We start from the raw sequence: 23,099 nt of genomic DNA, 5'->3' as shown, positions 1-23,099 counted from the left end.
ATTATATTATGACACTGGCTGGATGTGTTGGGATATCAAGTGACTGACTTCAAATGGATGGCAAATTCACTAAAGTGAAAATGATCGTGATAGTTCCCTCATTTCCCCCCACAGTGTATGTAAAACTGACTTTTAAAGTGTTTAGTGGATAATGGATCATGTAAGGTCAGTACTAGCCATGGCAGCCACAGCTATTATTTTTCCTTTTCATGGGAGGGTGCTCAGCAAAATGAGATTGTCACACTCTTTTTTTGAGAGGACAGCGACAGACAGTTAAAAGCCTCTTCATGTAAGGATGTTATTTCATAAAGACACCAGCACTGGATTATCCCCTTCACTTTAAACTTCTGCCAGCTTGTACAAAGAGATAAAACAAAATAGCCCTGGTCCCAGGGGTGGGGAAGTGCTGGCCAGCTCAGCCTGGGTCCACAAGCTTTCATTTTGATTAGTCACATGTGAGGAAAATTCACTTAGGCTGAGAGGTAAATTTAATACCAGTTATGCCCATGCTGTTCATATCACAACCATTTTCACATGATGCCACTTAATTCCCTAAGAAGCAGAAAGGTAAATCGGTGGCTGGCCAGCAAAGGTGTCACAATGCATTAAGACCAGGACTCGCGGCAGGGGATAATGGTTCTGATTGCTGTTGACTCATGTCTCCACCAACTGCCTCATGTAAAATAAGTGACATTTAAAAGACATCAAGATGTGAGAAGAGGTAAGGGAGAGAAAAAGAAAGAGAGAGGAGGGGAAAAAGTATGCGCTCCTAAACTTGCCACCCTAACGTGCAGTTTCCCTTCTACACTAAGTGGGAGGAAATGATAACTCGACGTGCTATGGGTGACCTGCACTAAGCCTTTAACTTCCCGTCTTGTGTTTTTAGAGAAAAATCTGTAAAATTGCTTCTGGGAACTGCTCCAACATGTTATCGTTTATTTCCAATTTAATTTTTTTTGAGTTTTATTCTTTTGCCCTCACGTATCAGTCTATTCATCTCTTTAAAAGCTTTAGGCTGCATCAAGTTAGGCAATGGTAGACAACAAGAGGCAGTCTACTTTCTGAAGGCCCATTTATGTCTATTTTTATAAAGAGAATCAAATTCCAGTTTACAGTAAGCATATGCTTCAGTTGACGTCTGTTTCTAAGACTTGGACGCTTTGTTTGCATAACAGTCACCAATAAATGGCCTTGTTTTAAGTCTGCTCACTGAGTTGTATGTGGGTTGTTCAGCTGGGGATTTTAGTCGCAGCTGATCCCCTACCGCTCATAGCTGATAGGAAGGGGGAAAATCCGAGAAGCCCAGTCCTATTTATTAATGCAGATTTTAACATTCTCAATGAACCACTTATCCAGTGTGATTCAGCAACCAAATCCTTATTTGCTCAGGCAGAGGAGGGGGTGCTCTTCAAAGTGCTGAATTAAAGCCTACCAGCTTTTTTTTTTTTTTTTTTTTTTTGGAGGGGCAGGGGATGGGGAGGAAGGAGAGAGAGCAAGGCCCTTTCTCTACCCAGTCCCTGATAACTGGGAGTACAATGAGATTGCATCTTTAAACAGGACATCATAAACCAAGATTATGTTTAATGAATTTATTGTTAACTAAGAATATTGGATGTTGGTAGAGCTCTAAATGTAGGCCTTTTATGTAAAGTCTTGATGCTTTTTATTCAATACCACTTAAATATCAGTTTAGAGTTTGATAGATCAGGGTTGTGTTTCCTTCATTCATCTGGTTTTGTTTCATTTTAAAGTGTACCTGATTCCACGTGCGTGGGAAACAGGCACAATATTCAAATGTTTCAACACGTACATGTGACTATCTTTAGGATCATTAGTGCTAATTAAAGAAGTTACTACTTGTGTTAAGCTGCTTCAAAAACAAAGCTAATCCGCAGTCTCCATAAATCAGCCCTTTCTTCCCTGCCCCCTGAAAGGCATGCCAGCAGTTAAAAATATTAAAAACCCAGGATGGGGGTCTATGTGCCCTAGAAAGTAAGCCTGATTAATAGAGTGCTTTACTGTAATTCTCCTATTTATATAGAGGAGAGCTAACTTTAATGTGTTTGTGAATGTAATGTTCACTGACTTTAACATACTGAACTTTTCCCCCTGTATTATTGTATGGTATTCAATAACTGTTTATGAAACACATAACATTTTTCAAGAGGATTTACATATCACCTTTTCCTAGTGGAACCAACAACAGTAGCATGAAATGTATCTACTCCATTTACTCTTATCCAGGGCTCCTACTTTCTTTTTCTCTTTAATTTTTATATATGGTAAAAATTTCATTGAAGAGAGATTTTAGATGACAGGACTGTAATTTTAAACCCAATAGAAGAGGTGTAAGCAATTTGAGCTTAGCTGAAGCATAATCTTAGGTTGTCAAGAAGAAACCCATTCTCCCTATGCTAATCAATCAGTGTATCAACCGACCAATCATCTCTTCAGCTTAGCATATATCCTAAGGTTTGATATATCTATTAACTGCCCATCATGTAGCTGGTCTTCGGATGATGAGATTCCCCCTATCTTGGCATTTGGCGGCAGACGACTGAGCTATCAGAGCCTCAGATAAATACCAAAGTGGAGATTTCAATCCTGTTCCTGAGTGCAGAGACAATCCAGAAATGTTGAAAATGTCCTTAGAAGAGAATACACAGAAAATTACATTTCTCAACACTGTGGTGTGTGTGAAAATTGTATATATTACATGATTTCCCCTTCCTAGACACAACAAAATAAAATTACTTTTTTATTATGACTGGAATGCTGGTAATCAAAAGAATTGTTGGAATCTGCTACAAACTCTTAATTGCGGGACAAATTACCTGTAGACATTTGAATCAGTAAGAATAGTGACCGATTAGATGATAAATTTCCTGAAAACAAACAGAAGCCCAATTTTATAAAGCAAGGCATGTAATCATTGTAAGTCTGGAGAAAGATGTCACTATTTCCGGAAATTGTACATTGCTTCCTGGCCTCAATTCAGAGGTTCTGATATTAGGTGAGCTGCAGCTGAATGTATCTATAGCGTCTTCCACCAGCCAGTATGTTGGGGCATGGTTTGGAGACAGTGAGTGTTTCTGTAAAACTGTTTATTGAGAGATAAAAACCAAAAGGACTTAAATTTAATTGCTAAGAGTCTGTGAATATGTTGAAATGGAAAATGAGTATGATTCGTTTCTTAAAACACTGATTTCTGGAAGGTAAAACCTTTCCACAAGTTGCAAATTCAAATCCTGATGTCTTTTCTGCGCTATTGTTCAAGTCTCTTACTCTGAAAAGAGAACCAAGGTAAGTTATTAGGGAACTAAGATTCTAACCCAAGCTCAGCCACTAACTAGCTAAGTGCTAAGCAAGCCCCTTAATTCTTTTGGGCCTTGCTTCCTAAATTGAGATTTCTTTGAAGCTACCATGAAAAGCAGTAGCTAATTAGTCTTGTGATATGTAAACACTATTTCATATTCTTCCAAAAGGTTATTGTTTTTCATGTCAATTATGGTATGAATTGAGATTTGTCTATAGTATTTGCTCAGCCAAAATCTCTTCAGTGCTATTGCGCAACATAAACAGATGAAAAATATATTCCAGTCTAAATACAACACTCTGGATTTGAAGGCGTTTTTTCAATCATTTGTTGAGGGTGGGACCAAGGAGAAGGAATGATGAAGTTCACGATAACATGAACTCTTTGCTGCTGGAGAGAGAAGGAAATCTGTTTTCTGTCCTGAGAAGTCCAGCATGAGTCCATAGAGACCATGATGACTTCTCCACTCTCAACAACTCAGCCCGTGCACTTTGATCTCAACTTAAGAACGCTGGTGAGGCCTGGTGTGAAAGGGCCAGTTACAATATAACAGGTCTAGAATTTTTGTATTTTTCTCAGCAGAAAGAATATTATGGTGTCACGTTTGGAGCAATAGTTCAGTTTAAATAATGTATTTTTGAAGGTCCTTCTCAAGGAGTTGTGATTCTCAGAGAAAACACTTTGCTATATGGGTAAGGTTACAAATTTTATCACAACAAAGAGCAGGGACCAAAAAAAAAAAAAAAAGCAACACAGAGAATAATTTTCTGTATCTCAAGTCACTTAAAGGGCCCATTCTGGGACTCATTCCAGGCTACTATGATTAGAGACATACATGTTTGTAGATATCCACAGATAAGCCCCAGATATGAGCACCCATGACACGTGCTCTGCTGAATGAGGCACAAGGATTGATTTAGAGAAAGATGGCCTATTGAATGCGTATTCTTTGTTGCTGGCCTGGAAACTTGTAAGCATGCACCTTTCAGGCCCAGGACAGCCTTACTCCCCAGAGCATTTATCCTGTCTTCTGGTGATAATTGTCCTGCCACCTCTGCAGATTGTGAATATAGATAAGAAAGCCAGTGAAAGTGGATTGAGTGCAATTAGAAACTTATCCACACAAGAATTGACCTGTGATTGCATTTATAGGTAGAATCAGGTCCTGAGTAAATACATCATATAAAGCCCAGCAAATAAATCTTGTAAAAAAAAAAACAGGATTCATTTTTTATTAAGTTCCAAGTTTAGACCATTTTGCTACTGTTCTACATGAATTCAGTATACTTTCCCATGCATCATGTAAACATGCCACAGAGAAGTAAGAAAAGCAATGAGCTCCCTGCCCCCAAGGAGTTTATGTTCAAAGACAACATAAAGAAACAGATCAAAATATTCTTATGAAACCTTGAAGATGTTATCAGCAAAATTTCTTTATCAGAGTATGATTGTTTGCTTTTCTATTATGAATTCTTTTAAATGGGAAAAGGGGTCTTAAAACTGCAGTAAAGATAAACTTTTATAGGAGAGAAGATGAGATGGATAGAGGGGAAACTGAAGGGAAAGGAGGGAAGAAAGTAATGGACAAAGTGAAGGGCTCCATTGAGGCCATGGCTGTGCTCTGTCTGTTCTGTGCGACCTGTCTACATTTTAGGGAGGGAGTTCTTTCAGTTTAGAATGTACAGGGGCTTGAGAGGGAGTATTCACCCAAACATCAGGCACCAAGGGTTGACCACTGTCTTAGTCAGCTTGTGCTGCCATAACAAAATGACATAGACTGAGTGGCTTCAACAACAGACATTTATTTTCTCACAGTTCCAGAGGCTGGAAGTTCAAGATCAGGGTACCAGCATAGTCAGTTTCTGTTGAGGCTTCTCTTTGAGGCTTCTATGCTGTGTGAGGCCATTTTGCTGTGGCTCTTCTTTGTTCAAGCACAGGGTTGGGGAGAACACTTTCTGGAGTCTCTTCTTAGAAAGACACTAATCCTATCATGACGGGGTCCCACCCTTATGAGCTCATATAACCTTAATTACCTCCTTTTGAGCCCTATCTCCAAAGACAATCACCTTGGAGGTTAGAGTTTCAATATATGAATTTTGGGGGAAAGCAATTCAGTCCATGGCAACTACCAGTTATAACTAGAGAGAATCTCCCCAAAGGTGTCTTTTCAGCTTGCTATTGAAGAGACCACCATTAACCAGTAAATAGCCCGTGAAGCTTTGCAAGATTGTGGAAGTATTGTGCCTGGCCTTTAAGCAGTGGAGCAGAGGAAGGAAGAAAGCATGCACAGACAGGAGAGGGTGGATAGTGAATGCTTTATAAACACTCTGAATGGGTGAAAAATAATGACCTCTGACTTCTTTGTGGTTCTTAACTCATGCTGCCACAGATTGGTTATAAGGTCCATATCACACTGTGCTATGAAAGTATTAATTGAATAGGGGCAATCAGAATTTCTATGTGAATAATGACCTAGAAATAATATTCTGCCCGTTCAACAAAGGAATGGGGAACCATGGCTTCACTTGGCTACACAGTTCTCTTGATGGAGTCAGATTTTTTTTTAAACTCTGAAGTATATGCATTTTATGTCCTGTTTTAACTCTTAAATCTGATATGAATTTCTTTAGAGTAACTTAAGAGGAAGGAAGAGAATTAAGAGAAGGAAAGATATGATAGATGCTAGTGTTATCCTTTAGGTTTTAATTTGTGACTTTCTGACACACACCTTCATCAGCCCTCATCTTGAATAGTAACCTTTCCGTTAAAAACAAACTCATGAATTTAGTTAATATTAATGTACCAATGTCAGTTTCTTAGTTTTGACAAGTGTAAGATGTTGACAATGAGAGAAACCGGGTTAAGGGTATCCGGTAACTCTCTGTACTATCTTTGCAACTTTTTACTTTTCTGTAAATCTAAAATTATTCCAAAATAAAAAGGTTATTTTTAAAACCCAGGTATGTACATTTTATAGTGAACATGACTGAATAAGAAAGCCCTTAGCTCTACATTTATGGGAGCATTTTCTCAATGTTTCTGCAAATGAGTGCTCATTTAAATTTGATATCCTGAGAAGCTGTGATGGCTAACCCTACATTCACATATACCATCAGACAGGTCCCTAGTTGATCATGCTGAGATGCTCACTTATCTGATATTGAATCAGAAAAAGAGGAAGATTTAGAATTATCTGACTTTTTGGAATGCCACCAAGCACTAAAATAAAATAAAATAAAAATCTCTTAGCATGCTTATTAGCCAAAGCATATTGTATCACATTGTAAGTTACTTTAAAGTTTGTGTTTTCTGTTAGGCTTTCTATGTGGTATATTCATGATCATGTAAAGGTGTCTGATGGTGATTGTAAAATCAGAGGCTGTCCAAACAAAACTTAAAATCCAAAAACTTTCTCTCCAAAGTGTAATAATTCTTGGCTACGCTAGTAAACAGTTTGACATATGTTTAAACATAATTCAATTTTCTTTCAGATCATCTTTTCTTAACAGTATGTCTAATGAAGTGTGTGACTATATAATAGAAGAGATAGTATTTGATTTTTAATTTTTATTTTAAATGGTTTCTAATGTGTTCTATGCCCATTTTAATTTGAAAAAAATAAAAAGGTAGTAGAAAAATGTGAGTCTGTATCACTGTGCTTACTGCATTGTTTTACTTATATTTTTGTGTCCATCTCTTCCCCTGAAGAAGGAACTCTTTGAGAGCAGGAAATGTGGCCTCAGTATCTAGCCCAATTCAGTATATAGTAAGGATTCAGTAAATATTTGTTTGAATGAGTAAATGAATGAAAGTACATTCAAATGAATTACTCCCATTTTGAAGGGAACCAAGTAACTGCCTCTTGATTTGCTCTCTTCTCTGCCCTTGTTTTAGGATGGCCTCACATCTGGGCTGGTTTTTATCATCACTATCATTCAGCATGTATACTAACCTTTCAAACCCGTAAAAAGTATTTAAAAGAAAGAGAAATTGTTCATGTTTCAAAACCTATTATAATGCATTTTCAAATATGTCAGACACATCTTTGTTAAAATTAAACCAGGGATTGGTTTTGAGCGAATAGCCCTATATCCTTACAGATGCTGTGGATGGATGCATCTAAGCTGCTTATTATATTGATGGGTTTTGCTGCTCTGCAGCAAATGAAAACAGGCAGCTGCTTCCTCCATCAAAGCAAAAAGCAGCCTGAGTTTTTATTAACCGAGTGTTCATTTCTTCTATTGCCAAAATTCTTACACAAAACAAAAGAGCAGTTTTAGCACATTATTGCTTAACTAGACATGAACAACTGACAGCAAGTGATAAGCCTGTCTGCTTTTCACAACTGGTAATCAGTTTTGGAATAGATGTTTTAATATAGTTGAATATAAATTTTGTAATTTACATCTACAATGGTACATAAATTTATAGATCCAGTTTGTTGCAGGAGAATGAAGGCTATAATCACAAAAGGCTTTTCCCAGTGTTGCTTAATTTTTAATGACTATTGTAAAATTGGGGAAGGAAAATGAAAGCAAATTCATTTCTTTAAAAAATACAAAAAGGTGTGAAAGACAATCATATAAGTTGGTTGGAGCCATTTGTAGATGACCCTGACAGAGCAAGACCGCTGTGTTTACAGCCAGGACGTGCTTCGCACTACATTTCCACATTAGTTACAGTGAGCCGCCCAAGTTTGTGCAGCAGCAGAAATTTCTGGAGAGCAGACCATCATGTTTCCTTCCTATCAATGAATAATGATGAGCAGGGAGACAGGAAGGACAGGGCCCTGGCCATTCTGCACAGCTGAGATTCTCAGCCAACTCGCAGACTTTTTTAGCAATCTGAATATCATACATTTACTTTCAGATAAAATGGCAGAGAGGGGTTTGTTTAAAGTGGGTTTAGACTGAACCTCGATGAGATGTTGCCTTATTTACCAAGTCAATTTGCTGAATGGTGTTTTACCTTTTGGAACTTGCTAATGGCAATTCCTGCTGTAAGAAGGTGAGGCGGTCCTCCTCCTTCCCCTTTCCTAAGAGGAGGAACTTGGAATGAAGGCAGTTTTGAAATGCTGGGACGCACACCTCCCAAACAATACTAAATAAACAATGCTCAATAAACGAGTTCTGTTGCCTAACGAGCCTAATACCAGGGCCGTTTAATAAATGTATGTTGCTCTGGCACCTGTAACATGTGCCTCCTGAATACCGTTTTCTCTCCAGGGAAGCTTTCATAAATGTGCAGAGCATGCCCTCCACATGGAACACAAGGCTTTCAATCTGTTTGGAATTCAGTCAGTGTTTACCTAGAAGTGAGATAAAGCTGGACTCCAACGCAGGCAGCTGCTGTAGAAATCAAATTCATAAATCATAGGTAACTCGGGGTGGGGGGGAAGCTCACTATCCTTACTCTTCTTTGGCGTGCCGTGTAACAAGTGTGTGTCTGTGTGGGTGAAGTGGCTCAATACCTAAGATAAAGAACAATAACAGTTATTTCTAACACTTTCTTCTTTGTTCCACTACATTTGACACATTGCTGCTCTTACATGACTTTTCAAGACACAACACAGTCCTAAATTTAAAAGGGAAAAGGGTGATCTCATCAAAATGGTGGCCTAATCACCCTGCTCTGAGGACGCTGAGCACAGCAAGGTCTTGGAGGAGGGTGTTACTTGGAGTAAAACTGACAATGAAAGTCTTCTCTTTTTTTTACTATGGGAAGGATGTGCTGTGTTTCTGGGAAAACCCAGGCCAGGTTTCCCCTCCCACTAGGAGCACTCTGGTCTGTTTTTCTGCATCTACCTTTTCTAGAATGACTGTTCTCACTTGTTGACATCGTCTCTGACCAATGGAGATGGAGGATTTTCTCAGCAAGGCCCAGAGATCTCGCATTGGGAGATGTTCTTCTACCTGTGCTTTGAGACCTCGGGAAAATTTCTTCTGCCCAAAAAGTAGTTTGTTACCCTGAAGAGGAAGAAATATGTTTGAGGAAAAAATACAGAATATATCTGAGAATTGTGCTCAATATTGGAGAGGAAAAATTGTATTTGAGGAAGTTGTCTGTTATTAAACATGCTAGATTAACTAAATAAAATGCTGTCACAACTAGAATATATAGATGTAGAGCAGTTCTTTTCTGAAGCTGTGAAATTTAACTAACAAAGGCGGTTCTAATTCAATTAAAATAGACGTTATGAAGACTTGACTTCTAACACCGTTTTGAATCCTATCTAAAATATTTTCTCGTAGGGGTTTAAATTTGAGATTATAGTGCAAATGAAATAATTTAACCAATCTAATTTCCTTAAAATGTCATGGGCTACAGCCCACTGACAATTTTATAGCTTTCTTTTGGAAATGCACAAATATAATGATCTATAGCCAGTGGATTTAGAGTTAGAAGAGGCCTGAGAAATCAATTCTACCTTTCCATTTTATTCTTGAAGCTAGAGCCCAAATATGATTTGTCCAAAGTCCCCAAATTAGTTATTGACAGAGTTATGAGAACTAAAAACTGGTTCTCTTGACTCTAGGACCAGCCACTAGGGTTGGGGCAATATAGTGTAGTGATTAAGAGAATGGGCTCCAGAGGTTGAGTGTGTGGGCTCAGATCGTGACTATGCCATTTAAGCTCTCTGTGCTTCCTTGTACCTTATTGTGCCCCTTAGCTGGCCATAATGATAGTACTTATCATATAGAGTTGGTTTTTTGTTTTGTTTTATTTTTTTTTGTGTGAGAAAGATCAGCCCTGAGCTAACATCTGTTGCCAATTTCCCTCTTTTTTTGCTTGAGGAAGATTAGCCCTGAGTTAACATCTGTTCCCGTCTTCCTCTATTTTGTATGTGGGTTGCTGCCTCAGCATGGCTGATGAATGGTATAGGTCTGCGCCCAGAATCCAAACCTGAGAACCCAGGCCACCAAAGTGGAGCATGCCAAACTTAACCACTATGCCACAGGGCTGGCACTCTTACAGGGTTGTTTTAAGGATTAAATGAGATAATCCATATAAAATACACAGCTCATTGTTTGCCAAACAGTAAATAAATTTTCAGTAAGTGATGCTGCTAATAACAATAACAACAGACACTAACTGAGCACTTAATTGGTGTTTCATTTAATCCTCACATCTATACTTGTGGGGTAGGTAGTGTTATTACTTCCAGATAAGGAGTTGATATAAGGAAAGCTTAAGTGACTTGCTAAGGTCACAAAGCTAATAAGCCTCAGAACTGTCTTCCAAGTTCTTGTCTTCCTTGTATGAGCCACTGAAGCTGTGGCTGTGGCTGTAGTGTACAGTAGTCCCCCCTTATCTGTGGTTTCACTTTCCGCGGTTTCAGTTACCTGCGGTCAACCATGGTCCGAAAATGTTAAATGGAAAATTCCAGAAATAAACAATTCATAAATTTTAAATTGTGCCCCATTCTGAGTAGCGTGATGAAATCTCATGCTGTCCTGGTCTGTCCTGTCTGGGATGTGAATCATCCCTTTTATATGCTACCTGCCAGTTAGTCACTTAGTAGCCATCTCAGTTATCAGATCGACTGTCATGGTATCACAGTGCTTGTGTTGAAGTAACCCTTATTTTACTTAATAATGGCCCCAAAGCACAAGAGTAGTGATGCTGGCAATTTGGATATGCCAAAGAGAAGCTGTAAAGTGCTTCCTTTAAGTGAAAAGGTGAAAGTTCTTAACTTCATAAGGAAAGGAACAACATCGTTTGCTGAGGTTGCTAAGATCTACGATAAGAACGAATCTTCTATCTGTGAAATTGTGAAGGATGAAAAAGAAATTTGTGCTAGTTTTGCCGTCACACCTCAAATATATATGTACAGGAAGAAACGCAGTATATATAGAGTTCGGTACTATCCGTGGTTTCAGGCATCCACTGAGGATCTTAGAACATATCCCCTACAGATAAAGGGGGATTACTGTATTTCTTTTTCTCAGTGATCCTTCAGCATCTTCCTTGTCCTGTGTCCATTTCTCATCTGTCACTTAGTTACTTTCCCAGCATCTACTCTACAACTGACCATCAGACCAAAGGCTGGGGCCTCTGGGGAATGCTCTCTGGAGACTATCTTCCCCTCCCTACCTCAGCATCAGGACAGAGCTGTGACTCCTTTTATCTTTCCCTTACCTCATAATCATCACATTAATAGGTATATGAACTGAAATTTAAGTTTTAAATTTTAATGCATGTTTAATCAAATCACACCCGTAAACTGACCCATCTTATAGTCCTGGAAGAATTTATTGTTGAAATACTTGGGCAATTTTTTGTGCCCCTTCACTTCTCCTCCTTTCACATGCTCATTATCTGTCCTTTTAGTTCACCTGGCTTCTCCAGGAACACGAGAAGAAACAAAATTGCAAAACAATTCATTAGGACCCTTGTTTTTGCAATCTAGTGGAAGGCAGTATAGCACAGGGGTTAAGAAGAATGGCTCTAGAGTCAGATTATCTGGGTTCAAATTCCAACTCTGTGACAAAATATCTGCGTGATTTGGGGGGAGGTTTTTCACCCTCTCCGTACCTCGATTTCCTCATCCACCTCGTAGTGCCTGGGCAGCGGTCAGCATTCAATAAATGTTAGAACGTCACAGGGCAAGCGTCCACCTGCTCACAGTACAGCGCTACGCTGACATTCTCGTTCACTCAGATGTACCCGTGTTCTCTCTGATCTGGCTCCACAAACATAGGGAGGCCTGCACTTAATAATTTATTATTCACAGCAAGTCTGTTAATGGATCAGAGTGGGAGGACAAGTATAGAACAAGTATTGTCCATATATAAGGAATTGTTGTTAAGGATTGATTTTCAAAGTTCCCATAGCTAGGGCAAATTTTTTCAAAGTTCAGTTTTGGTTTGATTTGGGTGTTATCAATTAGGAATAATAATCTCCCTGAAAGTATCATAAAAATATAATCAAGGTTGATAAAATTCCCTGGATAAAAACATGTAAAAATAATAATAATGGCAATAGCAGCGGCGACAACAGCTAACTTTATAAAAAGTGTACTGTGTGCCAGGCACTGTTCTAAGTGCCTTACATGCATTGTCTTATTTAATCCTCACAACAACACTATGAGTAGGTACCTTTATTGCTTGTACTTAACAAATGAGAGAGCTGAGGCATTACCCAACAATGCCAGCAAAAGTAGCAACCCCCTGCCTTGTAGTTATTCTCTATTTCATTAATGTTTTATTTTCTTCACAACATTAATCACTATATGAAATTATCTTGTTATTGTCTATTGCCCTTATTAAGCTTATTTGGGCAATGGCTTTATTTTAATCACTGCTGTATCCCTAACTCCTAGAACAGGCCTGGCTGCCAATAACTGTATGTTGATTGAATGAATGAATGAGGCTTAAAAATTTTAAGTAGCTTGCCCAAGGTCACACAACTTTAATAGCTGGTATTCAAGCTAAACTCTAACTCCAGAGTGTGAGATCTGGTTCTTTATTGTAGTTCTTTATTGGCCCCTAGACACGATCTAACCCAAGCCTAGCATTTTGCTAGATGGATGAGGATACTAACGCTCAGAAAGGCTAAATTACTATCACACAATTTGTTAGTGGCAGAGCCAGAATCAGACCCCAGACCCTATGCTAATGTTTTTGCACCATGAATTCAGCCTCCTCGGTTCATATAAAACTGAAGGAAAAGCCTATATGTGTCTGCTGTATATCATCTACCCACTTCTTCATGCCATAAACCTAAGTCATACTTGACACTTCCCTCTCTCTTAACACCCCCTTCATCTAATTAACTAATAAGTCTTGTCAGTGTACCTTCTCAATATAGCTCAGATCTATCTACTTTTCCTCATCTCCACTAACCATCACCCAAACTACCATCAGCTCTTACCTAGGTAATTGTAGTAGCCGCCCACCTAGTTTCCCCTGCCTCCTCTTGCCCCTTTTCAATCTATCTTCTTTACAGTAGCCAGACTCATCTGCTAAAATGTAAATGTGATCATGCCACTCTGCTGCTTAAAATGTATCATTTATTTTAAGGAGCAATTTAAAATTCCTAACATGACCTTTGAGCCTGTGGGATCTGACCCCTAACTGCCCCTCCAGTCTCGTCTTGTACTAATCTCTTCCTTTCTCATTTATTCTTCAGCTCCACTGACCCTATTTTCATTCCTAGAACATCAAGCTCTTCTCCTCTTCAAAGCTTTGTTTCATGGGGCTCCTCTTCTATGAACCATTCCCTCCACCCCTGTCTCCCTCTTCCTCCTCAACTTGGCTCTTCATCCTCTGGGTCTCAGCTTACATGCCATTTCTACAAGGAAGTGTTCCTTGATGAACTCCTCCCAACCTTCCCTCCAACCAGCCCAGGTGCCCTGTAATATATTCTCAGAAGCACCCTTTATTTTTCCTACATACCATTTATTACATTTATAATTAGGCACATTATTTGTGTGACTATTTTTTTACCCTCTCCTTCCCTAGCTAGACTGAAGCTCCAGCGACCATGCTGTCTCATTCCCTGCTGACCCACAGGGCCTGAAACATAATAGATGCCCAATAAACATTTATGGAGCATTCTGTAGTCCTCTTATGGATTTCCACTCTGGGTTGAAACATCAATGACAAAGCAGAAATGTTTAAGGAAAAGAAGACAGAGTGTAAACACTGAAAACAGTCCAAGCGTTTTACCTACCCGTTCCAGCACGAGCAACTTTTCATTTTAGTAACATCCACCAGTGCATTTCTTCTTCCAGAAGAGTACACAGCTTAGCTAAGGGTGTGCTGGCCTCTCCATTTGAGTCTCAGAATTGAGAGGGGCCTTAGTTCTGACTCCTGCATGATGGATATGATCGTTTAGTTTGAGGAGGGTAAAGAAAGCTGCTGCTTGGGTGGACATCAGCTGATCACGGAAAAGCCATCTCTTTGCTGCAAGAGCTGGGTATGTGGTCATCACGGGGCAAGTAGAAGCTGTTAGTGTGAGAAGAGGGAATCAGCAGTGCTGCTTGTCAGATGCTGTCTGTCCAAGTCTCAGAACTTTCCTCTAACATGAACTACAGGGAAGCAAAAGGCTCTCAAATGGAAGTGATCTCGAAGGACCCATGCTTAGCTAGAGACTTCTGTCTCTTGATATCTATATACAGTTAATTTTAGGATTTGTTCACCCTTCGGGTTAACAATGGATGTGTTGTTTGTTTCCATATTATTACACAAAACTTGGCATTTAAAATAATTCTAAACTAGCTACTTCACAAACAACAAAAAAGTGGTTACATACATTAAATAGATCCCATCACCAACTTTACCCCTTATGATTGCTACATAAATAGCTAGTTTTTCATATTTTAGTGTTGGCTGGCTATGGGCTTTCTAAAGTTTAACAGATTCGACAGGCCCAGTTCTGACAGAAGCATCTGCATGGAACTAACCTTTTGTTAGAAAGAAAATGGGGGCCAGCCCAGTGGCGTAGCAGTTAAGTTCACGCGCTCTGCTTCAGTGGTCTGGGTTTGCAGGTTCAGATCCACGGACCTACGCACAGCTCATCAAGCCATGCTGAGATGGCATCCCACACAGAAGAACTAGAAGGACCTACAACTAGGATATACAACTATGTACTGGGGCTTTGGGGAGAAAAAAAGGAGAAAACAAAAGAGGAGGATTGGCAACAGATGTTAGCTCAGGGCCAATCTTCCTTAAAAAAAAGAAAGAAAGAAAGGAAGGGAGGGAGGGAGGGAGGAAGGAAGAAAGAAAGAAAGAAAACGGAATGAAATCAAATGACCATGGAAACCCAAGTATAATATAGTCTTCTTCTTCCAAATAGAGCTCTTGTTTAGCTAATGCTTTTATGGAGGCCCAATGGATGAAGGAGGCCTTTTCTCCTATGAGTTAAACTAATTTGATTTGTACAGAAAGCACTAAGGAATAGGAAACTACATGCCTCTGAGTAACTTTTAAGGAACAAGTTATCTAGACTATACCATTAATTAAAATGTTTTGTGATGTTTTTCAGGGATCAATATTTTAGCTACTCTAAATGCCACTTTGGGCATTCTCATCGGGTGATGTAAAAAATATAGCGGAAGTGATTATAATTGATTGATAGAGCTCTACAATATTGCTAATGGAGTATAAAAACTTGAGCATAAAAAACCCTACCATTAGTGTCCATGGCTTGTATATCCTTCTAAAAATTATTCTCGTCACTTTTCCAATGAGTTTCTCTCTGTTTCACAAAGCCTGTTCTTCCGGAATGTGTACCAAAACCCCACCACTCAGAGCTTAAACTATTTATGTTAAAATGTACTCTGTGAGAGATAAGGATAGTTACTGTGTGTCTTGGGTTCCAGAACTATGCCACAGTTACATTCAAAAGACCATACATTTCTGGATTTCAGGTAAACTTGGAGATTGAACAATGCATTAAAATTAATTCTTTTCAGACACCTCACCAAACCACTGTAAAGGGATACTTTTAAGACATAAACCCACAAGGATGATAGAATGAGGGAGCATACAACAATATAATTTTGGAAGCTGGGAAGCAAATGTATGAGAAGTTATTGACTTAGCAGATATGAGAAAGCCAGCAGTTGGGAAAGTTGACAACCAACCCAGTTCATACTTTTGAAACTTTGAAAGGCTCAGGAATTGGTAGCACCAGCTAATTCTAAAAGTAGGAGTTGAAGGGGGCTAAAATAAGGAGGATCAATTGAAAGTTAAGAAGCAGCTGTATCCCCATTCCAGGCTACTGGGTAACTTCCCCTTCTGTATTCCCTTCTTCTCTGATGGTTAAACTGAGGGTTTTTGGGTTAGGGGACACCAGGCACAGTTGAAATCATAGAGTGTACCAAAAGTAAGGTGGGTGGATTAGGTGAACATATGCAGACTGAATGCCGAGCCTCTCTACCCATATCCCACCCACAAACACTCAGCCATCTTCACCTCAAATCAGCTTTGTGTCTTTCTACAGTTACATTTAAGCAAACAACAAAGAATTACCAGATATCTGAGGAAAGCTTTTAATGTGACAGATACCAAAACCAATAAACAGAGAAAAGCAACATGAAGAAAACAGGCTATGTAAAGATGAGAAAACTTAAAAGAAACTATAATTAATATTTTCAAATAATTTAAAAAGATACTGCATTCATGAAATAGGAATAAGATGTTCTAAAAAAGAAAAATTCAGAGAACTACTATCAACAATGGCATAAATGAAAAGAACAATAAAAGGGTTGGAAGATAAAGTTGAGGAAATTTCCAAGAAAGTAAAAAACAACAAGAGATGGAAAGCAGGAGAGAAATTATAAGAAAATCAGAGGATAAGTCCAGGAAATTCGACATCCAAATTATAAGAGTTTCAGAGAAAGAGGACAGATAAAAATGAAGGTAAGGAAATAATCAATGGAACTTCCCAAGAAACTTTCCAAGAACTGAAGAACGTGGAGTTTCCAGATAGAAATTACCCATTGAATCATGCAAGTTCTCAAACATTTACCTCCCCCACACTTTTTTTCAAGAAGTTACTGGAGGATATGTTGCGCTAAAATGAGAACGTAAACTCAGAAAGGAAGACAAAGGATAGGGGAAACAAGAAATGGAACACAGGAGAAGGGCAAAAGGAAGCCTGGAATGATAGTGAAGATTGATTCCAGGATATCAGCTGTGTACCAAGCATAGAGGGCATTCAGTCCAGACTAAGGCAAGTCAGAAGGCAACAGGAGAGATTTCCTTGTGAGATTGATAAGAATAGCCGATGTGAATGAATGTACTGAGAGAAATTGACAACTGGATTTTGAGATTGACTAAAAATTTTAGCAAATGAGAGAAAAAAGGCAATTATAAACTCCAGAGGAAAAAAAATTATACATGAGAGAAAAAGCAATTATTATTTACTACATGGCTCAGTTTTATTTCATGGTCATTATAAAATTGACAATGAGTAGAGATCTTCCAAAGTTATAATATATTTATATTAGGAAAATGGTGAGGAGAGGGTGGATAAGGAGCATGGTGTGTGTGGTGTGAGGAAAGGGGTATAGATAAAAGCAAAAAATGTTTATCTTCTGTAGTGTGGGTCAGTAGATTTTGCCTAAAACTGAAAAATCATAAAGTAACCACACAAATATATTATATAGAAATATGGACGTAATTACTGGAAGAATCAGCTAAAAGAGTTGAAAGTAGTAGTTTCTGAGGAAGGATAAAGATTGCAGAGAGGGGCTGGGTACTACGTTAGTCTTAATCATTCTCATAGAACTCAATGGCTCTTTAAACTATGTATATGTATAACTTCTTTAAAAATTAAACCTTTTTAAAAAGACCCTTCTATTTCCACAAGTAGGAATGAGAAAACTTTTTAAAATAACAGCTTTATTGAGATTTAATTCACATACCATACAATTTACCCAGTGGTTTTTAGTATATTCACAGAGTTGTGCAACCATCACCACAATCAGTTTTAGAAGATTTCATCATCTCTAAAAGAAAGCTCATACCCATTAGCAGTTACTACTCATTTACTCTCAACCATCCCAGCCCTAGACAACCACCACTCTATACTCTGTCTCTATGGATTTGCCTATTCTGGACATTTCATATAAATGGAAACATACAACAGGTGATCCTTTGTGTCTGGCTTCTTTCACCTAGCATAATGTTTTCATGCTCCATCCATGTTGTAGCATGAATCAGTACTTTGTTTCATTTTACTGCCAAATGATAGTCCATTGCATGGACATACTACATTTTATTTGTCCACTCATTAGTTGATGGACATTTGCGTTGTTTTCACTTTTAAGGTATTATGACTAGTGCTGCTATGAACATCTGTGTACAAGTTTTTGTGTGGACATATTTTCTTTTCTCTTGGATATATACCTAGGAGTGGAATTGCTGGGTCATATGGTAATTCTACATTTAACTTTTTGATGAACCGCTAGATTGTTTTCCAGAGTGGCTGTACCATTTTACTTAATTTCTCCACATCCTTGCCAACGTTTGTTATTGTTTGACTTTTTGATTATAGCCATCCTAGAGGATGTGAAGTGGTATCTCATTCTTGTTTTGATTTGCACAGAGATAACTTTAAAAAACTTAACAGATTAGCAAAAATAAAATAGGTTGCCAAAACCCTATGTTGCCAAGGCTGTCAGGAAATAAACACTCCTATTGGGGGTGTAGTTTGGTACAAATTTTTTGGAGGACAGTTTCATATATCAGAATGTGAAATGTACATAGCCTTTGACCAGTTTTCCCATTTCTGGGTGTTTGACCTAAAGAGAAAAATCATATGTTGGGAAAAAAATGTGTCTTCACTGTACCACTGTTTATAATCTCATAATATCAAAAATTTAGATATTAACTTAAATGTCTATCAAGAGGAAACTGGTTAAATAAATTATGATGCAGACATAAAATATCTAGGCAGTCATTAAAAATAATGATGCAGGTATAGTATATTTTTATTGTCATGAGAAGCCATCCATCACATACTGAGTGGGGTGAAATCAGATTATTCAATACCTGCATGATAAAGTCTCATCGTGTAAAATATCTTTATGCCTAGAGAGATTTTTTAGAATGATGTCCCAAATGTTAACAGTAATTATATACTAGTGGTTGAATTTTAGGTGATTTTTAAACTTTGTTCTTTGTAATTTTTGTATTTAATTGAGTTAAAAATCAACCTCTATGATTTTTTGAGAAAATTGTAAAACTATCTAAAAAGACTATACATTTTAGAAGTCACATTTTTGTACTTAATCAAGGCTTGAATTTTAGTTAAATACTCTTCCCCTATCATTATTTTTTTAAACCTCAAAACCATCTACTAAAGGCATAAAGAAAGTCATTATTGTGGTGATTATATCTACTTGGTGTAGAACACTGTCTTGGGTTCTTCCTTCAGAGATTTTTATTGTGTACTTTAGTGTCTTAAAGAGTTCTTTTTATGTGGAAGTATGCCAGGTATTAGGACTTTGGGCTCGTGCCAAAGCTCATGAGTAGGAGCAGGTCCAAAAGGTTCTCCATCTGTTCTGGTTATTGGGATAATTGTTTTGGGTTCACTTATTCTGTCTTCCCCTCTTCTATCCTCCTTTGCAGGAGGATAACATTAACAGCAACTATCTTTCTTTTTCTTTGAGCTTGCTATGAGTTAGGCACTGTTCTATACATTTCATATATTTTACATTTAATTCTCACAACAGTTCTGTGAGGTTGATACTACAATTATGTTACTTTACAGACAAGGAACCTGAGGCACAGAGAGGTTAAGTAACCTATCCAAGGTCACTCAGCTAGGGAATGCAGAGCTGGGACTGGAGTCAAAGAATCTGGTTCCAAAGTACCTGTGATCTTAAGTGCTACACTCAGCTGCCTCTCTGACTTTCCTCCTAAATATGACTCCAAAAACTTCTTGCTGGTTTACTTTGTTTTTCCTCCAAACTGTCATTTCTACCAGAAATGCCATGGAGCTGAGCTAGTGAGTACACCTGACTGGACTTTCCTGCAGCAAGTGCTCTATGGAATCATCTCTTTGCTGTTCATATATTTACCCATTGATTTTCTTAGGATTTTACTTACCATTTCTTTGATATCCTCTTCTCTGAAATGTTCAGATTTCTTACTCCTCTAAGGAGGAGATGCATTTGGGAGAAAAAAACTAAGTCTCATTAGGTATTTCAACTTAGCATCAAGCCCCATTAGAAGAGTGCTTAGTGCTAAGACAGCAAACATTCACGGCTCTTCCCCAGGACTCCAGAGCCTTCTCAACCTCAGGCAGTGCAGGATGCCTGGTGCCCTGCATGATCTTTGATCTGACCAGTTGGGGAAAACAAAATTTTTATAAGGCTGTAGTTTATTATGTTTGGGCACATCATGAGAAGGCAGGATTCTTTGGAAAAGACAATAATGCTGGGAAAAGTAGAAGGCAGCAGGAAAAGAGGAAGACCAAGTATGAGATGGATTGACTCCATAAAGGAAGCCATAGGCATGAGACTACAGAAGCTGAGTAGGGCTGTTGAGGACAGGACACTGTGGCCATCACTCATTCACAGAGTTGCCAGGAGTCTGAGCCAACTCGATGGCAAATAACACAACAGTTTATTCTGATCATTCTGATTATAAGAGTGATACATCTTCATTGTAAAAATTTTGGAAAATACAAAAAGTATAAAGAAAAAAATTAAGGGCATTTGTAACCCTACCATCCTGTGATAACCACTGGAAACTAAAATTTCCAAGCATGTTTGTCTTCTCTTTAAGCAATTTATATTTATTTATGAAGACTATATATGTCTTCTAATAAATGATTTACAGATGATGATTTTAGAAAATGCCCATCCATGGAATTTAGTAGGATTATTGGGTGGTAGGGTAGGATTATTGTTAAATTTAAAGATGTGCCAAAGTTGGTGAAAGTTAAATTTCTTAGTTTTATACTCCAGTTTTATATTTTTTAATTGAAGAAAGGAAATAATTTGTGCATAAATAGTTAATGCATATTAAAAAACATTAGTATGGAAACAAACAAAAAAGTATAATGACCTCAATGGTATTATTTGCTCCTTCAAGTGATTTTTCCATTTATTTTTGCCTAACATGGGCTGCATACACAGTAGGTCTTCAACTGATGCTTATGAACTGGCTGAAAAGAAGGTTCATGTATACAAGATTAAGATCTACCTGAAATACCATTAAGATTTAACTTTTGATATTTGTAATTTTGGTAATTGTTTTTGCTGTTTTGTTGTGATTGAAATTTAGTAAAATTTATTTAGGATATTTTACTATTTTCTGGGAAAAGGGTTATGATCAACAACAGAAGAAACTCATGTGATACGACATATTACTAGTAATAATTATGTTAAGTTTGGTTCAAGTTGAAATAGCTTGTACTGAGCATTATTTTTAAAAGCCACTTCTTAAGAGAATGACTATAGAGAGTGATTACAGAAGCGACTTCTATAATAAAAAAGTCTGTCCTCTTGTTTTCCAGGTGTCTGGCCGGCTGAAGAGGTTTTGGCTTACTACTGCCTCAAGCACAGTAATGCATTCAGGTACAAAGCTGCACTTAAGAAGATATTTTTTAGCCCATTATTGGTATTGTATCTGCATGTTAAAGATTGCCGTGATTACATTCTTCAAATTTAATTGTTAAAAAATATAAGAAAGAAATAAAAAAAAAAAGAAAGAAGGAAAGGGAAAAGAAGTTCATGGTGAAAACATGTTGCTTCTGAAAAAGAAATCTGAATTGCCTTTGGGTACTAATATTGCACAGCAAGCTTTCTGCTATATGTCAAAGGCTTTTGATTTCCACTCAAGGCATTTTATTTCACTTTGATTTTGGGAAACAAAAGTGAAGCTCCAATCAATCCTTACTGATTGTGAAGGTCAAAAAAAAACAATAAAGACATTCTTTAAACTTCTGCTAGGGAAGTCACTACAGAATATTTCATAAATAAATACCCCACAGCTATTATTTAAAGATGCCACCCTACCCTGGTTTTAAAGGTATTTTATATACCTAACAATATGTATTTATAAAATATAAATTATTATTATGGATTCATGCTACAGAAATAAATGTTTTCAACTGGCAGTGTGCATTATAGTGCATTATAGATCAAACCCCTGGTTGGAATTTCGGAAAAAGAAAAAAAATCCTTTTATTTAAAACTTCTGAAGCTGTTTGGTATACCCAGAAAATATAGGTTTTTCACTTTAATTCTCATTTTATAAAAGTCATCCAATATATATTTCCTGAATAGCCCATTATGATTACAGACAAGCCATTAGTGATCATGATGTGTGTTTTAATAATATGTACTTACAAGTTTTGGTCAATAATATGTGTTTTTTGAAGCTCTATGGGTCCATATTTACCAACTAGTCTATAATTGCTTTGAACAACTAATTACTCATTAAGTGTATTTCGAAATATGAATGTCCTCGCTTAGCTTCTTCTCTCCTTCCCTCTCTTTCTACTTCTCCCTCCCTTTTAATTCTGCTTTTTTTCTCCTGTTGAGGTAATAAACTTCCCAAACTGGGAAGAAGAAACAATCTTAAGAGTCTAAGCAAATGAAATAAGAACAGGGCAGTATTGAATTTGGGCTGCAGAGCTGCCCTGGGAGTCTGGCATTTGCTCATCTTGCTGTGCTTAAGCTTGACTGGCGCTCCAATCAGCGACCAGTGGGCCAGGGTGAGAATGTCACACGTTGAGGGCTGACATATAGGCACAAAGGGGAAGGTAAGTGCAGAGTGCCACCCTAGACTGTCAGCTTTAACTCTGAGCCGCTTTACTTCTGAGCAGTGAAGTCAGAGCCCAGTCATTACGTTAGCCAGGTTTTGCTGGCTTAACCATATTATGTCCCTGCATTGTTTATTCACTGTGTTGTGTTGGGGTCAATTGTGATTTAAGTGTTAATTGCTAAATGTTCTTTGTGTAATTGTTCTTTAAGAGGGTGGTTCAGCTTTACAAAATGTTTCGGTTTGTTTTAGAATTTTTTTTTAAATTCAAGATTGCATCTATTTGTGTGTGTGTGTTGTGTATGTGACTATAATATAGGTATATACACACTCACATATATTCTTCATTTACTTGTCTCACTGTTTTTGAAGGAATGAATGTGGATTAACAGTGTTATCCTTTCCTAACAATTATCTTTCGCTACTCTAGCTAGTTTAGTTCTAAAAGACAGCGCCATTGACAAGGGAAAAAAAGGGAACCTTCTCAGATTTTTCAGCTCAGCGGTGGTAATGTTGCAGTGAACACTAATGAGGGAACCCCCACTGATTTGCCTGCT

At 37.8% G+C, this 23,099-nt stretch overlaps 1 protein-coding gene across 2 annotated transcripts in view; it reads left to right on the top strand.

The window, feature by feature from the left end:
- CAMKMT (calmodulin-lysine N-methyltransferase) overlaps positions 1 to 23,099 on the top strand; it is a 369,438-nt gene that overhangs the window by 291,084 nt on the left and 55,255 nt on the right. For both annotated transcript variants that reach the window (XM_004436695.3, XM_087436825.1), the window contains exon 4: positions 21,293 to 21,353. In XM_004436695.3, the coding sequence (XP_004436752.1) occupies positions 21,293 to 21,353 (61 nt within the window). The remainder of the gene's footprint in view (positions 1 to 21,292; positions 21,354 to 23,099) is intronic.

This window comes from Ceratotherium simum, chromosome 11 (assembly GCF_057802395.1).
Source record: "Ceratotherium simum simum isolate JZ-2026a chromosome 11, ASM5780239v1, whole genome shotgun sequence".
NCBI lineage: Eukaryota > Metazoa > Chordata > Mammalia > Perissodactyla > Rhinocerotidae > Ceratotherium > Ceratotherium simum.
This window is presented reverse-complemented; position numbering and strand designations above follow the sequence as displayed.